The 19,137-nt window shown below is 48.4% G+C and overlaps 1 protein-coding gene across 1 annotated transcript in view; it reads right to left on the bottom strand.

Moving 5' to 3' along the window:
* TYMP (thymidine phosphorylase) overlaps positions 1–19,137 on the bottom strand; it is a 318,282-nt gene that overhangs the window by 159,620 nt on the left and 139,525 nt on the right. Inside the window, exon 4 of the mRNA XM_086952002.1 lies at positions 13,434–13,532. Within this exon, the coding sequence (XP_086808128.1) occupies positions 13,434–13,532 (99 nt within the window). The remainder of the gene's footprint in view (positions 1–13,433; positions 13,533–19,137) is intronic.

Genomic DNA, 19,137 nt, shown 5'->3' with positions numbered 1-19,137 from the left:
ACTTGCCAGCAGGTTTTCAAAGGTGAGGTCTCTTAAAAATCAAACGCCAAATGCATTTCGAGAGCAGAGCTCTCTTCGTCAGTGGCAAAAGTCAATTCAGCTGCTGGAGCCTTCCCTTTAGTGATCAGTCCCCGCCCTCGTGGCGTCATCAAACAGTGGCGTTTTCTGGGATCTGAAGTCCTTAGTAAAGGTGGGATGCACTCCAGAAAATTAAATGCAAATAAATCCGCAGTGGGTAAGAGGCACGACTCCCTTGTCAGCCTGCCCCGCTTTTTAGTAACTGATGGAGTGTACAAGGAGACACCCCTGCAGCGCTCCAAGACGTTCGTGTCCATAAGCTCCTCTGTGTTGAAGAGCTCGCTCCGCTTTCTCAGCAGCAGGTCACTCCCACGACCGGGCGGCCGTTATAAATCCAACAAAAGCACAGGAACCCTTTTGGGAGCAACCACGCAACGAACTCAATTGTGAACTCCTTTATTTTCAGGTACTTGCCAGCAGGTTTTCAAAGGTGAGGTCTCTTAAAATTCAAACGCCAAATGCATTTCGAGAGCAGAGCTCTCTTCGTCAGTGGCAAAAGTCAATTCAGCTGCTGGAGCCTTCCCTTTAGTGATCAGTCCCCGCCCTCGTGGCGTCATCAAACAGTGGCGTTTTCTGGGATCTGAAGTCCTTAGTAAAGGTGGGATGCACTCCAGAAAATTAAATGCAAATAAATCCGCAGTGGGTAAGAGGCACGACTCCCTTGTCAGCCTGCCCCGCTTTTTAGTAACTGATGGAGTGTACAAGGAGACACCCCTGCAGCGCTCCAAGACGTTCGTGTCCATAAGCTCCTCTGTGTTGAAGAGCTGGCTCCGCTTTCTCAGCAGCAGGTCACTCCCACGACCGGGCGGCCGTTATAAATCCAACAAAAGCACAGGAACCCTTTTGGGAGCAACCACGCAACGAACTCAATTGTGAACTCCTTTATTTTCAGGTACTTGCCAGCAGGTTTTCAAAGGTGAGGTCTCTTAAAAATCAAACGCCAAATGCATTTCGAGAGCAGAGCTCTCTTCGTCAGTGGCAAAAGTCAATTCAGCTGCTGGAGCCTTCCCTTTAGTGATCAGTCCCCGCCCTCGTGGCGTCATCGAACAGTGGCGTTTTCTGGGATCTGATTGATTTTTAAGAGACCTCACCTTTGAAAACCTGCTGGCAAGTACCTGAAAATAAAGGAGTTCACAATTGAGTTCGTTGCGTGGTTGCTCCCAAAAGGGTTCCTGTGCTTTTGTTGGATATGTATATATATATATATATATATATATATATCATGCTCACTGGGGTGTCCAAGAATTGAGCGGCACTCGAGCTCCAAACCGCTTGTTCCCCATCAAGCCTTTATTAGGTACAAACAGCACGCATTTTCCAGTCCTTTAAAAAGCAGCAGACCGCTGCCTGACGCGTTTCGAGATCAACTCTTCCTCAGAGGCAGTGGCGGTCTGGAGAGGCATGTAAGACTGCAGCTTCCTGATATTTATTTGCTCCGCCCTGGATGAGTCACACTTTGCAGCCTGGGAGTTGCAGTCCTTGTTATTTCATGCCCCTTTCACATAGTTGCTTCGATAAAGCCCTCAGTGAGCCCCAGAAAGTGCGTCTGTCTTTATCCATGCTTGTTGCTCCACATGGAAGTCCAGTAACATCGGGCTCCGTGGCCCCCGTTTGTGGGGTGGTGCTGCTCGACGGCTGAACCGCCGCCTTTACATCATGCTCACTGGGGTGTCCAAGAATTGAGCGGCACTCGAGCTCCAAACCGCTTGTTCCCCATCAAGCCTTTATTAGGTACAAACAGCACGCATTTTCCAGTCCTTTAAAAAGCAGCAGACCGCTGCCTGACGCGTTTCGAGATCAACTCTTCCTCAGAGGCAGTGGCGGTCTGGAGAGGCATGTAAGACTGCAGCTTCCTGATATTTATTTGCTCCGCCCTGGATGAGTCACACTTTGCAGCCTGGGAGTTGCAGTCCTTGTTATTTCATGCCCCTTTCACATAGTTGCTTCGATAAAGCCCTCAGTGAGCCCCAGAAAGTGCGTCTGTCTTTATCCATGCTTGTTGCTCCACATGGAAGTCCAGTAACATCGGGCTCCGTGGCCCCCGTTTGTGGGGTGGTGCTGCTCGACGGCTGAACCGCCGCCTTTACATCATGCTCACTGGGGTGTCCAAGAATTGAGCGGCACTCGAGCTCCAAACCGCTTGTTCCCCATCAAGCCTTTATTAGGTACAAACAGCACGCATTTTCCAGTCCTTTAAAAAGCAGCAGACCGCTGCCTGACGCGTTTCGAGATCAACTCTTCCTCAGAGGCAGTGGCGGTCTGGAGAGGCATGTAAGACTGCAGCTTCCTGATATTTATTTGCTCCGCCCTGGATGAGTCACACTTTGCAGCCTGGGAGTTGCAGTCCTTGTTATTTCATGCCCCTTTCACATAGTTGCTTCGATAAAGCCCTCAGTGAGCCCCAGAAAGTGCGTCTGTCTTTATCCATGCTTGTTGCTCCACATGGAAGTCCAGTAACATCGGGCTCCGTGGCCCCCGTTTGTGGGGTGGTGCTGCTCGACGGCTGAACCGCCGCCTTTACATCATGCTCACTGGGGTGTCCAAGAATTGAGCGGCACTCGAGCTCCAAACCGCTTGTTCCCCATCAAGCCTTTATTAGGTACAAACAGCACGCATTTTCCAGTCCTTTAAAAAGCAGCAGACCGCTGCCTGACGCGTTTTGAGATCAACTCTTCCTCAGAGGCAGTGGCGGTCTGGAGAGGCATGTAAGACTGCAGCTTCCTGATATTTATTTGCTCCGCCCTGGATGAGTCACACTTTGCAGCCTGGGAGTTGCAGTCCTTGTTATTTCATGCCCCTTTCACATAGTTGCTTCGATAAAGCCCTCAGTGAGCCCCAGAAAGTGCGTCTGTCTTTATCCATGCTTGTTGCTCCACATGGAAGTCCAGTAACATCGGGCTCCGTGGCCCCCGTTTGTGGGGTGGTGCTGCTCGACGGCTGAACCGCCGCCTTTACATCATGCTCACTGGGGTGTCCAAGAATTGAGCGGCACTCGAGCTCCAAACCGCTTGTTCCCCATCAAGCCTTTATTAGGTACAAACAGCACGCATTTTCCAGTCCTTTAAAAAGCAGCAGACCGCTGCCTGACGCGTTTCGAGATCAACTCTTCCTCAGAGGCAGTGGCGGTCTGGAGAGGCATGTAAGACTGCAGCTTCCTGATATTTATTTGCTCCGCCCTGGATGAGTCACACTTTGCAGCCTGGGAGTTGCAGTCCTTGTTATTTCATGCCCCTTTCACATAGTTGCTTCGATAAAGCCCTCAGTGAGCCCCAGAAAGTGCGTCTGTCTTTATCCATGCTTGTTGCTCCACATGGAAGTCCAGTAACATCGGGCTCCGTGGCCCCCGTTTGTGGGGTGGTGCTGCTCGACGGCTGAACCGCCGCCTTTACATCATGCTCACTGGGGTGTCCAAGAATTGAGCGGCACTCGAGCTCCAAACCGCTTGTTCCCCATCAAGCCTTTATTAGGTACAAACAGCACGCATTTTCCAGTCCTTTAAAAAGCAGCAGACCGCTGCCTGACGCGTTTCGAGATCAACTCTTCCTCAGAGGCAGTGGCGGTCTGGAGAGGCATGTAAGACTGCAGCTTCCTGATATTTATTTGCTCCGCCCTGGATGAGTCACACTTTGCAGCCTGGGAGTTGCAGTCCTTGTTATTTCATGCCCCTTTCACATAGTTGCTTCGATAAAGCCCTCAGTGAGCCCCAGAAAGTGTGTCTGTCTTTATCCATGCTTGTTGCTCCACATGGAAGTCCAGTAACATCGGGCTCCGTGGCCCCCGTTTGTGGGGTGGTGCTGCTCGACGGCTGAACCGCCGCCTTTACATCATGCTCACTGGGGTGTCCAAGAATTGAGCGGCACTCGAGCTCCAAACCGCTTGTTCCCCATCAAGCCTTTATTAGGTACAAACAGCACGCATTTTCCAGTCCTTTAAAAAGCAGCAGACCGCTGCCTGACGCGTTTCGAGATCAACTCTTCCTCAGAGGCAGTGGCGGTCTGGAGAGGCATGTAAGACTGCAGCTTCCTGATATTTATTTGCTCCGCCCTGGATGAGTCACACTTTGCAGCCTGGGAGTTGCAGTCCTTGTTATTTCATGCCCCTTTCACATAGTTGCTTCGATAAAGCCCTCAGTGAGCCCCAGAAAGTGCGTCTGTCTTTATCCATGCTTGTTGCTCCACATGGAAGTCCAGTAACATCGGGCTCCGTGGCCCCCGTTTGTGGGGTGGTGCTGCTCGACGGCTGAACCGCCGCCTTTACATCATGCTCACTGGGGTGTCCAAGAATTGAGCGGCACTCGAGCTCCAAACCGCTTGTTCCCCATCAAGCCTTTATTAGGTACAAACAGCACGCATTTTCCAGTCCTTTAAAAAGCAGCAGACCGCTGCCTGACGCGTTTCGAGATCAACTCTTCCTCAGAGGCAGTGGCGGTCTGGAGAGGCATGTAAGACTGCAGCTTCCTGATATTTATTTGCTCCGCCCTGGATGAGTCACACTTTGCAGCCTGGGAGTTGCAGTCCTTGTTATTTCATGCCCCTTTCACATAGTTGCTTCGATAAAGCCCTCAGTGAGCCCCAGAAAGTGCGTCTGTCTTTATCCATGCTTGTTGCTCCACATGGAAGTCCAGTAACATCGGGCTCCGTGGCCCCCGTTTGTGGGGTGGTGCTGCTCGACGGCTGAACCGCCGCCTTTACATCATGCTCACTGGGGTGTCCAAGAATTGAGCGGCACTCGAGCTCCAAACCGCTTGTTCCCCATCAAGCCTTTATTAGGTACAAACAGCACGCATTTTCCAGTCCTTTAAAAAGCAGCAGACCGCTGCCTGACGCGTTTCGAGATCAACTCTTCCTCAGAGGCAGTGGCGGTCTGGAGAGGCATGTAAGACTGCAGCTTCCTGATATTTATTTGCTCCGCCCTGGATGAGTCACACTTTGCAGCCTGGGAGTTGCAGTCCTTGTTATTTCATGCCCCTTTCACATAGTTGCTTCGATAAAGCCCTCAGTGAGCCCCAGAAAGTGCGTCTGTCTTTATCCATGCTTGTTGCTCCACATGGAAGTCCAGTAACATCGGGCTCCGTGGCCCCCGTTTGTGGGGTGGTGCTGCTCGACGGCTGAACCGCCGCCTTTACATCATGCTCACTGGGGTGTCCAAGAATTGAGCGGCACTCGAGCTCCAAACCGCTTGTTCCCCATCAAGCCTTTATTAGGTACAAACAGCACGCATTTTCCAGTCCTTTAAAAAGCAGCAGACCGCTGCCTGATGCGTTTCGAGATCAACTCTTCCTCAGAGGCAGTGGCGGTCTGGAGAGGCATGTAAGACTGCAGCTTCCTGATATTTATTTGCTCCGCCCTGGATGAGTCACACTTTGCAGCCTGGGAGTTGCAGTCCTTGTTATTTCATGCCCCTTTCACATAGTTGCTTCGATAAAGCCCTCAGTGAGCCCCAGAAAGTGCGTCTGTCTTTATCCATGCTTGTTGCTCCACATGGAAGTCCAGTAACATCGGGCTCCGTGGCCCCCGTTTGTGGGGTGGTGCTGCTCGACGGCTGAACCGCCGCCTTTACATCATGCTCACTGGGGTGTCCAAGAATTGAGCGGCACTCGAGCTCCAAACCGCTTGTTCCCCATCAAGCCTTTATTAGGTACAAACAGCACGCATTTTCCAGTCCTTTAAAAAGCAGCAGACCGCTGCCTGACGCGTTTCGAGATCAACTCTTCCTCAGAGGCAGTGGCGGTCTGGAGAGGCATGTAAGACTGCAGCTTCCTGATATTTATTTGCTCCGCCCTGGATGAGTCACACTTTGCAGCCTGGGAGTTGCAGTCCTTGTTATTTCATGCCCCTTTCACATAGTTGCTTCGATAAAGCCCTCAGTGAGCCCCAGAAAGTGCGTCTGTCTTTATCCATGCTTGTTGCTCCACATGGAAGTCCAGTAACATCGGGCTCCGTGGCCCCCGTTTGTGGGGTGGTGCTGCTCGACGGCTGAACCGCCGCCTTTACATCATGCTCACTGGGGTGTCCAAGAATTGAGCGGCACTCGAGCTCCAAACCGCTTGTTCCCCATCAAGCCTTTATTAGGTACAAACAGCACGCATTTTCCAGTCCTTTAAAAAGCAGCAGACCGCTGCCTGACGCGTTTCGAGATCAACTCTTCCTCAGAGGCAGTGGCGGTCTGGAGAGGCATGTAAGACTGCAGCTTCCTGATATTTATTTGCTCCGCCCTGGATGAGTCACACTTTGCAGCCTGGGAGTTGCAGTCCTTGTTATTTCATGCCCCTTTCACATAGTTGCTTCGATAAAGCCCTCAGTGAGCCCCAGAAAGTGCGTCTGTCTTTATCCATGCTTGTTGCTCCACATGGAAGTCCAGTAACATCGGGCTCCGTGGCCCCCGTTTGTGGGGTGGTGCTGCTCGACGGCTGAACCGCCGCCTTTACATCATGCTCACTGGGGTGTCCAAGAATTGAGCGGCACTCGAGCTCCAAACCGCTTGTTCCCCATCAAGCCTTTATTAGGTACAAACAGCACGCATTTTCCAGTCCTTTAAAAAGCAGCAGACCGCTGCCTGACGCGTTTCGAGATCAACTCTTCCTCAGAGGCAGTGGCGGTCTGGAGAGGCATGTAAGACTGCAGCTTCCTGATATTTATTTGCTCCGCCCTGGATGAGTCACACTTTGCAGCCTGGGAGTTGCAGTCCTTGTTATTTCATGCCCCTTTCACATAGTTGCTTCGATAAAGCCCTCAGTGAGCCCCAGAAAGTGCGTCTGTCTTTATCCATGCTTGTTGCTCCACATGGAAGTCCAGTAACATCGGGCTCCGTGGCCCCCGTTTGTGGGGTGGTGCTGCTCGACGGCTGAACCGCCGCCTTTACATCATGCTCACTGGGGTGTCCAAGAATTGAGCGGCACTCGAGCTCCAAACCGCTTGTTCCCCATCAAGCCTTTATTAGGTACAAACAGCACGCATTTTCCAGTCCTTTAAAAAGCAGCAGACCGCTGCCTGACGCGTTTTGAGATCAACTCTTCCTCAGAGGCAGTGGCGGTCTGGAGAGGCATGTAAGACTGCAGCTTCCTGATATTTATTTGCTCCGCCCTGGATGAGTCACACTTTGCAGCCTGGGAGTTGCAGTCCTTGTTATTTCATGCCCCTTTCACATAGTTGCTTCGATAAAGCCCTCAGTGAGCCCCAGAAAGTGCGTCTGTCTTTATCCATGCTTGTTGCTCCACATGGAAGTCCAGTAACATCGGGCTCCGTGGCCCCCGTTTGTGGGGTGGTGCTGCTCGACGGCTGAACCGCCGCCTTTACATCATGCTCACTGGGGTGTCCAAGAATTGAGCGGCACTCGAGCTCCAAACCGCTTGTTCCCCATCAAGCCTTTATTAGGTACAAACAGCACGCATTTTCCAGTCCTTTAAAAAGCAGCAGACCGCTGCCTGACGCGTTTCGAGATCAACTCTTCCTCAGAGGCAGTGGCGGTCTGGAGAGGCATGTAAGACTGCAGCTTCCTGATATTTATTTGCTCCGCCCTGGATGAGTCACACTTTGCAGCCTGGGAGTTGCAGTCCTTGTTATTTCATGCCCCTTTCACATAGTTGCTTCGATAAAGCCCTCAGTGAGCCCCAGAAAGTGCGTCTGTCTTTATCCATGCTTGTTGCTCCACATGGAAGTCCAGTAACATCGGGCTCCGTGGCCCCCGTTTGTGGGGTGGTGCTGCTCGACGGCTGAACCGCCGCCTTTACATCATGCTCACTGGGGTGTCCAAGAATTGAGCGGCACTCGAGCTCCAAACCGCTTGTTCCCCATCAAGCCTTTATTAGGTACAAACAGCACGCATTTTCCAGTCCTTTAAAAAGCAGCAGACCGCTGCCTGATGCGTTTCGAGATCAACTCTTCCTCAGAGGCAGTGGCGGTCTGGAGAGGCATGTAAGACTGCAGCTTCCTGATATTTATTTGCTCCGCCCTGGATGAGTCACACTTTGCAGCCTGGGAGTTGCAGTCCTTGTTATTTCATGCCCCTTTCACATAGTTGCTTCGATAAAGCCCTCAGTGAGCCCCAGAAAGTGCGTCTGTCTTTATCCATGCTTGTTGCTCCACATGGAAGTCCAGTAACATCGGGCTCCGTGGCCCCCGTTTGTGGGGTGGTGCTGCTCGACGGCTGAACCGCCGCCTTTACATCATGCTCACTGGGGTGTCCAAGAATTGAGCGGCACTCGAGCTCCAAACCGCTTGTTCCCCATCAAGCCTTTATTAGGTACAAACAGCACGCATTTTCCAGTCCTTTAAAAAGCAGCAGACCGCTGCCTGACGCGTTTCGAGATCAACTCTTCCTCAGAGGCAGTGGCGGTCTGGAGAGGCATGTAAGACTGCAGCTTCCTGATATTTATTTGCTCCGCCCTGGATGAGTCACACTTTGCAGCCTGGGAGTTGCAGTCCTTGTTATTTCATGCCCCTTTCACATAGTTGCTTCGATAAAGCCCTCAGTGAGCCCCAGAAAGTGCGTCTGTCTTTATCCATGCTTGTTGCTCCACATGGAAGTCCAGTAACATCGGGCTCCGTGGCCCCCGTTTGTGGGGTGGTGCTGCTCGACGGCTGAACCGCCGCCTTTACATCATGCTCACTGGGGTGTCCAAGAATTGAGCGGCACTCGAGCTCCAAACCGCTTGTTCCCCATCAAGCCTTTATTAGGTACAAACAGCACGCATTTTTCAGTCCTTTAAAAAGCAGCAGACCGCTGCCTGACGCGTTTCGAGATCAACTCTTCCTCAGAGGCAGTGGCGGTCTGGAGAGGCATGTAAGACTGCAGCTTCCTGATATTTATTTGCTCCGCCCTGGATGAGTCACACTTTGCAGCCTGGGAGTTGCAGTCCTTGTTATTTCATGCCCCTTTCACATAGTTGCTTCGATAAAGCCCTCAGTGAGCCCCAGAAAGTGCGTCTGTCTTTATCCATGCTTGTTGCTCCACATGGAAGTCCAGTAACATCGGGCTCCGTGGCCCCCGTTTGTGGGGTGGTGCTGCTCGACGGCTGAACCGCCGCCTTTACATCATGCTCACTGGGGTGTCCAAGAATTGAGCGGCACTCGAGCTCCAAACCGCTTGTTCCCCATCAAGCCTTTATTAGGTACAAACAGCACGCATTTTCCAGTCCTTTAAAAAGCAGCAGACCGCTGCCTGACGCGTTTCGAGATCAACTCTTCCTCAGAGGCAGTGGCGGTCTGGAGAGGCATGTAAGACTGCAGCTTCCTGATATTTATTTGCTCCGCCCTGGATGAGTCACACTTTGCAGCCTGGGAGTTGCAGTCCTTGTTATTTCATGCCCCTTTCACATAGTTGCTTCGATAAAGCCCTCAGTGAGCCCCAGAAAGTGCGTCTGTCTTTATCCATGCTTGTTGCTCCACATGGAAGTCCAGTAACATCGGGCTCCGTGGCCCCCGTTTGTGGGGTGGTGCTGCTCGACGGCTGAACCGCCGCCTTTACATCATGCTCACTGGGGTGTCCAAGAATTGAGCGGCACTCGAGCTCCAAACCGCTTGTTCCCCATCAAGCCTTTATTAGGTACAAACAGCACGCATTTTCCAGTCCTTTAAAAAGCAGCAGACCGCTGCCTGACGCGTTTCGAGATCAACTCTTCCTCAGAGGCAGTGGCGGTCTGGAGAGGCATGTAAGACTGCAGCTTCCTGATATTTATTTGCTCCGCCCTGGATGAGTCACACTTTGCAGCCTGGGAGTTGCAGTCCTTGTTATTTCATGCCCCTTTCACATAGTTGCTTCGATAAAGCCCTCAGTGAGCCCCAGAAAGTGCGTCTGTCTTTATCCATGCTTGTTGCTCCACATGGAAGTCCAGTAACATCGGGCTCCGTGGCCCCCGTTTGTGGGGTGGTGCTGATCGACGGCTGAACCGCTGCCTTTACATCATGCTCACTGGGGTGTCCAAGAATTGAGCGGCACTCGAGCTCCAAACCGCTTGTTCCCCATCAAGCCTTTATTAGGTACAAACAGCACGCATTTTCCAGTCCTTTAAAAAGCAGCAGACCGCTGCCTGACGCGTTTCGAGATCAACTCTTCCTCAGAGGCAGTGGCGGTCTGGAGAGGCATGTAAGACTGCAGCTTCCTGATATTTATTTGCTCCGCCCTGGATGAGTCACACTTTGCAGCCTGGGAGTTGCAGTCCTTGTTATTTCATGCCCCTTTCACATAGTTGCTTCGATAAAGCCCTCAGTGAGCCCCAGAAAGTGCGTCTGTCTTTATCCATGCTTGTTGCTCCACATGGAAGTCCAGTAACATCGGGCTCCGTGGCCCCCGTTTGTGGGGTGGTGCTGCTCGACGGCTGAACCGCCGCCTTTACATCATGCTCACTGGGGTGTCCAAGAATTGAGCGGCACTCGAGCTCCAAACCGCTTGTTCCCCATCAAGCCTTTATTAGGTACAAACAGCACGCATTTTCCAGTCCTTTAAAAAGCAGCAGACCGCTGCCTGACGCGTTTCGAGATCAACTCTTCCTCAGAGGCAGTGGCGGTCTGGAGAGGCATGTAAGACTGCAGCTTCCTGATATTTATTTGCTCCGCCCTGGATGAGTCACACTTTGCAGCCTGGGAGTTGCAGTCCTTGTTATTTCATGCCCCTTTCACATAGTTGCTTCGATAAAGCCCTCAGTGAGCCCCAGAAAGTGCGTCTGTCTTTATCCATGCTTGTTGCTCCACATGGAAGTCCAGTAACATCGGGCTCCGTGGCCCCCGTTTGTGGGGTGGTGCTGCTCGACGGCTGAATCGCCGCCTTTACATCATGCTCACTGGGGTGTCCAAGAATTGAGCGGCACTCGAGCTCCAAACCGCTTGTTCCCCATCAAGCCTTTATTAGGTACAAACAGCACGCATTTTCCAGTCCTTTAAAAAGCAGCAGACCGCTGCCTGACGCGTTTCGAGATCAACTCTTCCTCAGAGGCAGTGGCGGTCTGGAGAGGCATGTAAGACTGCAGCTTCCTGATATTTATTTGCTCCGCCCTGGATGAGTCACACTTTGCAGCCTGGGAGTTGCAGTCCTTGTTATTTCATGCCCCTTTCACATAGTTGCTTCGATAAAGCCCTCAGTGAGCCCCAGAAAGTGCGTCTGTCTTTATCCATGCTTGTTGCTCCACATGGAAGTCCAGTAACATCGGGCTCCGTGGCCCCCGTTTGTGGGGTGGTGCTGCTCGACGGCTGAACCGCCGCCTTTACATCATGCTCACTCGAGTGCCGCTCAATTCTTGGACACCCCAGTGAGCATGATGTAAAGGCGGCGGTTCAGCCGTCGAGCAGCACCACCCCACAAACGGGGGCCACGGAGCCCGATGTTACTGGACTTCCATGTGGAACAACAAGCATGGATAAAGACAGACGCACTTTCTGGGGCTCACTGAGGGCTTTATCGAAGCAACTATGTGAAAGGGGCATGAAATAACAAGGACTGCAACTCCCAGGCTGCAAAGTGTGACTCATCCAGGGCGGAGCAAATAAATATCAGGAAGCTGCAGTCTTACATGCCTCTCCAGACCGCCACTGCCTCTGAGGAAGAGTTGATCTCGAAACGCGTCAGGCAGCGGTCTGCTGCTTTTTAAAGGACTGGAAAATGCGTGCTGTTTGTACCTAATAAAGGCTTGATGGGGAACAAGCGGTTTGGAGCTCGAGTGCCGCTCAATTCTTGGACACCCCAGTGAGCATGATGTAAAGGCGGCGGTTCAGCCGTCGATCAGCACCACCCCACAAACGGGGGCCACGGAGCCCGATGTTACTGGACTTCCATGTGGAGCAACAAGCATGGATAAAGACAGACACACTTTCTGGGGCTCACTGAGGGCTTTATCGAAGCAACTATGTGAAAGGGGCATGAAATAACAAGGACTGCAACTCCCAGGCTGCAAAGTGTGACTCATCCAGGGCGGAGCAAATAAATATCAGGAAGCTGCAGTCTTACATGCCTCTCCAGACCGCCACTGCCTCTGAGGAAGAGTTGATCTCAAAACGCGTCAGGCAGCGGTCTGCTGCTTTTTAAAGGACTGGAAAATGCGTGCTGTTTGTACCTAATAAAGGCTTGATGGGGAACAAGCGGTTTGGAGCTCGAGTGCCGCTCAATTCTTGGACACCCCAGTGAGCATGATATATATATATATATATATATATATATATATATATATATATATATATATATATAGTTTATTTCTAAAAAAGAATACTATTTTAAATGTAATTTAATATTGTATTTTATTAAATTCAATACCTTTGGTTTAATCTAATGTAATTTTACCCACCCATGAACCCTAAAAAAACCTTACTACTTTTAAATACTACTCATCCCTCAGCACTAAAAACCCCTTACTGCTCCTAAACAATACTCACCTTTGAATCCTAAAACCACGTTACTACAACTAGACACTGGTAATTTCTGAATCCTAGAAATGTGTGACTACCTCTAAACACTCCAAACTCTGTTTAAAAGACTTTATAAAACTATGAAGCTACACACCCAAACATTCCATTATTAGGAAAAAAGAAAAATAATGATATTTCATATTTCTATACATGTTAAATATGAATTACCTTAAATTAAATTATTTAAACCAAAACTATTTTACTTTTTTTTTTAAATTACATTTCATTTACACTATTGCACATTACAGAAACAGAAACGTACAAATGTATTCATATAAGGTCACTTAGATCTATAAAAAAAATTTAACTGATCTCTAAAGTAAAGTAAAGCGAAATAAAACACTAAAAAGTTACCTGTGTTGTAAAGACTTAAGAAATGTAACTCCAGCAATGTAATGATTCTCAATTTAGAACCTGTATAGTAAAAGTAGCATAACTTGCGACGAGCAGGAAGGCCAGCTGTCACTGGTACAAACAAAATAGGGCATTCCAACCTCTCTTTATTATGGCACCAACAACAAACTCACTGAGCAGAGGGTGTAAAATAGTGGCGGCCGGCACAGGTAAGCGTGGTGAGGCAGGGCACTGCGCGGGGGGGGGGGGGTGGGGTGGGGAGTCTACAGACGAAGGATTAGGTATAATGTATTTATTTAATTATACCTATTCCATCGTCTGTCGACTTCTCCCCCTACCACCACGCCTCACCGTGTATACCTGTGCCGCCCGCCGCTGGTGTAAAAGAGAGCACTATGTCGAGGTCAGGCATGCTTCTCTTGAGAGTCTGCTCCACTCCACACTCTCACACTACGGCCACTCACAAATCTCCCCCTGACGTCTGCCCAGATGGGCTGGGGGAGTTCATCAGTCAGGCGGGAAGCAACGGTTATTACAATATTGTGGCTAGACAGCTGCAGGAACTACATGATGACGGCAAAGCAGCACTATGAGGCATGATTCCCTTACCTGCTCTGGACCCTGAGTGACGCTGAATCCTGGCACAGACTCCAGTTTATCCAGAGTGCCCCCTGTATGGCCCAGTCCTCGACCACTAATCATGGGCACCTGAGGAAGGAGGAAGCATTGAAAGTGAACACCAATCACCTAGCTGAGTAAACATGAACAAAGATGTTACTTGAGCAGAGATCACCCTGCATTGAGGGCACGGAAGGAGTGTATGAGAGGGCTGGGTCTTTACCTCTACAATGGGTATTTCGTACACTTCTTTTGCTGGTTGCAGACAGGTACTGGAGCATACCTCCCATAGCAGCCAGAGGCCCATGCCATGTGTGCCAGCCATTCCTGGCTTTTAGCCAACAGCAGTTTACATGTTTAGATTTTTATGTTAATGTTCATGATGTTCAAAGTAAAACAATTCCCAAATTAAAACATGCTCTTGGCTTAAAAGTCAGAACTAGTTGATTATGTCACACATGATCGTCTGCCACATGGAAATCAAGTGAGAATCGATTCCGCGTCCAGGAGTGCAGCTTTGCAGAATGAGAATTAATCTCATTGGGGCACAAGCCTCAAGCATTTTTGCCTTCCGTTTGCGAATGCTTTTCAGTTGCAGCAAACTCCAATTTGCGATTCGGTAACCTGTCATCGAATCGCAAAAGGGGTTTGCAATTCGGTATTTGGAAGGGGCGTGTTTAGGGCGTCCCTTCCAAATACTGAATCCTAACAGTATGCATGAATGTTTTGTGACCTTGAATGTGGTTGCAAAACATTCACATATTACCACCTACTTCAAGTACGTGGTAACCCATTCGCAAATGGGAAGGGGTCCCCAAGGGACCACTGCCCCTTTGTGAATGGCTTTAAAAGCATTTTTAAGAGCAGGCAGTGGTCCCACGGACCACTGGCTGGTCTATAGAAATGAAAAGGAAACTTTTTTCTTTTTCTTTTTGGAAAGCATCTCATTTTCCTTTAAGGAAAACGGGCTGTTTTACAAAAAAAAAGTTTGCTTTATTTAAAAGCAATCACGGACATGGTGGTCTGCTGACCTCAGCAGGCCACCATCCCTGTGATTTTTACGATTCCTAGGTGGTCGCAAATTGCTATTTATCTCAGTGAGATAACGAAATTCATTTTAGTTATTTGTTTGTGTATTTACCTCTGTGCGGCATATTCCAGAGTTTACTATGCCTCACCCTGCCCGTCCCCCGCCCCAAGGCAGTGTCCGGCAACACTCCCACCATGAGCCGCTACTGCCCTAGGAATCGCAATCTGAAACTCTTTGGGTTTTCATGCATTGTAAATTGCGATTACCTAATTGCGATTCTCAGGAATTCGTAATTAGGTATTCGCAATTCACAATTTTGATGCATGTGCCCCATAGACCTGTCTTTCTTGTGTTCCTACCTCCTATGAAGTCGTGCTTCAATTTTCCTCTGCAAGTGTGCATGACTGCTATTATAAATGTCTTGTCCTGAGAGTGACCCCATCTGATTTTGACATAAGGTGTTGAAACGTTGACGCCAATAAGCCCACAGATTGGGATTGATAAACATCATGAATTTACACACCCATCCGCCTCCCATAACGGTGCGCAGTTCTTTCCTCAGTTTTAATTGTATTATAAAATAGTACGTTCACTTTGACCAAAGTTCACTGTGCCACCTGCACCTCTCACTATATGTGGTTCTGCCATACATTCTATGATTAAATCTGAAACTGAGGATCACACCCCACCAAAAAAGAAAATAGTTTTTTTATCTACCATACCATAATGCCAGTGTTCACAATTTGCGTGTATTTCAGTTGTTTCAAACATAGGTATTCTGAACCTATAAATAATGTTTTCAAATGATTGCCATACACCCAGGCACACAGAGGGGGATATTTACAAGGAAGTCGCAGAGAGAGGCGTCAGCCTTCCTGGCTTAACGCCGGTCTCCACCACTTCTGAAAAGCAAAGGCTGCACCATATTTATAATGATATGGTGCAGCCTTGCGCTTCCCCCTGCAGTGTAGCGCCAACACAGGCACCCTTGCACCATAGTGGGTTGCCCAATCTTTTTTTAACACATGGCACTTAGCAACTTGATGGTTTTGTTGTCAATTCATCAGGGGTGTTGGTGCTGTTTAAGGTCCTAGCAACCTTGGTACCAATGATAGCATCACTTGTCAATGGGTCTTATCAAATCATGTATAGTACCCCATAGTTAGGGTGATTTATTCTTTTTAGATCTGGACCATTTGTTTTCTTACAGTAAGGAGCTGTTCTTTCTCGATAATATTGTGAAGCCCTAGAAATATCAAGCCCTGAGCAAACAAGGTGTCATGGACTGAAAAAAGGATAAATTATTTCACAATCAAGGCAAACAGTTAACATTATTAGTATAAAGGAGGGAAGAGTGTGAAGAGCACTTTGGACCTACTTGAGCTAGAATAGGGTTTTCTATTAAATGGGGCCGGACGCTCACTGATTCTCCTGGCTGGCATAATAACATACCAAAAAGCTATTTCTCCCATAGAAGTGAAACAAACTATAACACCACCTGACAGGACCTACTATACAAGAGCGAAATAACTCCTAGACCTATCCAGGGTGTGTGTGTTCAATCAATCAATCAGTAGATTTGTAGAGAACTTCTAGTCACCTGTGTTAACCTCCATGGAGTATCCTCCTCTGCTACATCTATCAGAATCACCTGATCTGGTGTATGCTCAGCAGCAGCTTCAACGAATAAAACTACCCCATGGGAGTCTATTTCCACTGTGAAGAGAATGCAAAAAGTCAGGAACCATCTGAATCTATTTTCAGATATGGGCCTATGAACTTCTCAATCTCTGTCTGAGGATATGTATTAGGCATGAAAACACAGTCATTGTGCCAGGATTACTCATCACTAGTGCCAGTGGTCTCACAGCAGTAAAAAACCTCTGAGGGCCACTGACTGCTAACTCACATTGCAAGGTGTGGGAACCAACATGCAATTTCAGCATTCACTTGGAAGAGTTACCTTGCAATTTCCTTGAGGATAGGGGTCACTAATGCTGAAGTGAGGTACGGATCAGGGCCGGACTGGGGAACCAAAAGCAGCACTGGCAATATTGGTGAAACTAGCTCTGATTCCTTTGTCTCCTCGTGTTATCTCTCTCTTTCAATCCATCCATTCTCTCTCCTTCTCCTTCTCGTCTTCTCGCTGATTGCTTTCTCTCTTCCTTCCTCTCTTCCTCTCTCTCTTGAATCCTCCTTTGCAAGCTGCACTTAACCTCGGGAGTAAGGAAACGTGACAACAGCACCAAGATCTGCCTTGGGCTTTCAAAACCAAGCCTGTTGGGCCTTCCAGGAGCTGATAATGGTGCTCTGGCATGCAGGAAAGACTGCCTCGACAAGGAAGGCCATGAAGAACTGAAGTTGGCCTACTGCAGCCCAGGGAAATATCTACACCGCTAGACCATGTGGTGAGGCCTGTGACCATGACCCCCCCCTGAAGAATGTCCTGGAGTGAGCAAACTTGCTCCCTGAATTTGTGCTTCCATGTGGGGCTTTCACCCTGACCCTTCTATGGAAAACCGCAGAAGCATTCACGTGAGGTTTAACGTGACTACAAAGAGCAGCCAAGAGAACAAAGCACCTTGGATGGATTAGTGATTGGAAGAATCACAGCTGCGCTCAGCGGTTTTATCTCAAGACAGAAAAGGCCCTTTGATGGTTTGGCACTAAGAAGGATCACGACTGATGTAGCAGAAATTTAATTTCATTTGTAGGGGTGTATTATAATCACACAAGTAGAGCGCACCTGCATATAATCCTTTGTCGTGTTGACATAAAGTGTTTGGATCTTGAAATGTAAAAAAACAATAATGTGATGCATTTACCTAATTGAATAGAAAACATGAAGAGTTAATGTAGAAAGCAAATGTAACTCTGAGAAAACACTAACGTGAAGAACTTGTGTTGTGCAACTGATAATCATTCATTAATAAATGTGTTTATTAATTGTGTCATTTTACATGTGCTGTAGGAATATTAACTAAACGGTCCTTAGTTTGTATGCAATTTCGTACAGCTCATACGGCATTTCTCTTATGTTAGCTGAATCTTGTAGGGCTGAAATGCATTTCCCTGGAAGCTCTTGCTTTAGAATTAAAAGTTTGAATTTCATGTGTGCTGTGGATTTCGTTCTTTCTCATGTTTTGTGTTGAAGGTGGAAGAAGCGCCCTTGTTAGCTAAAAAAGAAAGTCTTTGTTTTATTAGATAGGCAAGGAGAGAAGGGGATACATTGTGAGATAAACCCAATAAGGAGAACTGTTCTATTTTCACACCGGAGAAGGCTGGGGAATCAAGGTCAACATGTTACAGTTTCAGTAAGAACGATGTCCTGTGGGAAAGTACCTATGTGATCATGGTCGCAGCAGATGGTGTGACCCGTAAGGACTCTTGAGAAGATACCTGTGATATTGGGACGTTGCAAGTATGGAAAGAAGCCCACTTCTTCTCTGCCTTTGGAGAGAGAGCATCTCAGAACAAGTTCTGTCTTGATAGCTTTATGCTATCCGACCCATCGATGGTGGAGAGACTTCTTAGGAAGACTCCAGATGCTGATACCTTTTATCTCTTTTCCTTAAAATACCTAAGTATTTATGTCATTTTAGCGCTAGTGTAGGGATATATTGATGCTTTATATTCATCAACCCTCGATGCAGGGAAATTTGGACTCAAGCTTTTTGATCCTCTGCATCCTATTTCTTGAGTTGATTGTCTTGTGCATGCTGCACCGACTCACCTTTATTCGCAGATTTGGCTTTATGTTGATTCCAATATATTTCGTCACTCTCTGTTTTGAGGTGTCTCAATGTCCAGTTATTTTTGGCTTTGCAATAAATGAACTAACCTTACGTAGTTGTCTGTGGTCACTATGTGTCCACAGAAATTCCTGTTGAATTGATTGGCATTGTTCACGATTTTCTCCCCTCTATGCTTGCATGCTGCTAAAAAGAACCATCGGATTGAAGTTCTAGAACAGATCTAGAGTTTTTGGGCCCGGCCCTTTCACAGCTATATTAGACAAAGTTCTCTCCAACAATGACAAAATCACCGCTGCGACCCTGGGTGGGCTCTTTGTTTTGTGTGAGTGGTACGCTTAAGATCTGCACATGAAAGATCCACAAAAGAAGCTCCTCCCTTATACACAAGAAGAATCAAAGTGGTTTCTCCCTCTACCGGTGTCAATATATCACTTCCTTCCCAGATTCAAAGGCGCAAAGCTTGTGCTCAGTGACTGAAAACGTTGGTTATGTCGCAACGCTGGGGCAGAATCAGCAAAGCCTCTTTCCATGGTTCAGGAGTAGGTGCTTGCCAGAAATAGTAATCCTGGCTGAAGGAAGTGAGTAAACCTGCATTTGATTTAGTAAAGCTCTAGTGTGTAATTGGGTTATTGCAGGAAACTGAAACAGAGACTGTGACAGTTGCCATTGTAATATGGAAATAACCATATCATAACCGTGTTAGTTTTAGCTATAGCCCTAGATAAGTGTAGGACATTTTAACCTACATGTCCCACTGGGGAAATTATTATGTTTCTGACTGATTGTTTATCATGATATTCTCCCCTGCTAGAGTCAAGAAGTAGCCAAATACCTGTTGAGGATTTAGTCAGTGCTAACTGAGTGCGTTTGTTCTGCCCTCTGCATTTTATGTGTAGTGTTTAGTGGTGCC

Source organism: Lissotriton vulgaris, unplaced genomic scaffold (assembly GCF_964263255.1).
Source record: "Lissotriton vulgaris unplaced genomic scaffold, aLisVul1.2 SCAFFOLD_968, whole genome shotgun sequence".
Lineage (NCBI taxonomy): Eukaryota > Metazoa > Chordata > Amphibia > Caudata > Salamandridae > Lissotriton > Lissotriton vulgaris.
This window is presented reverse-complemented; position numbering and strand designations above follow the sequence as displayed.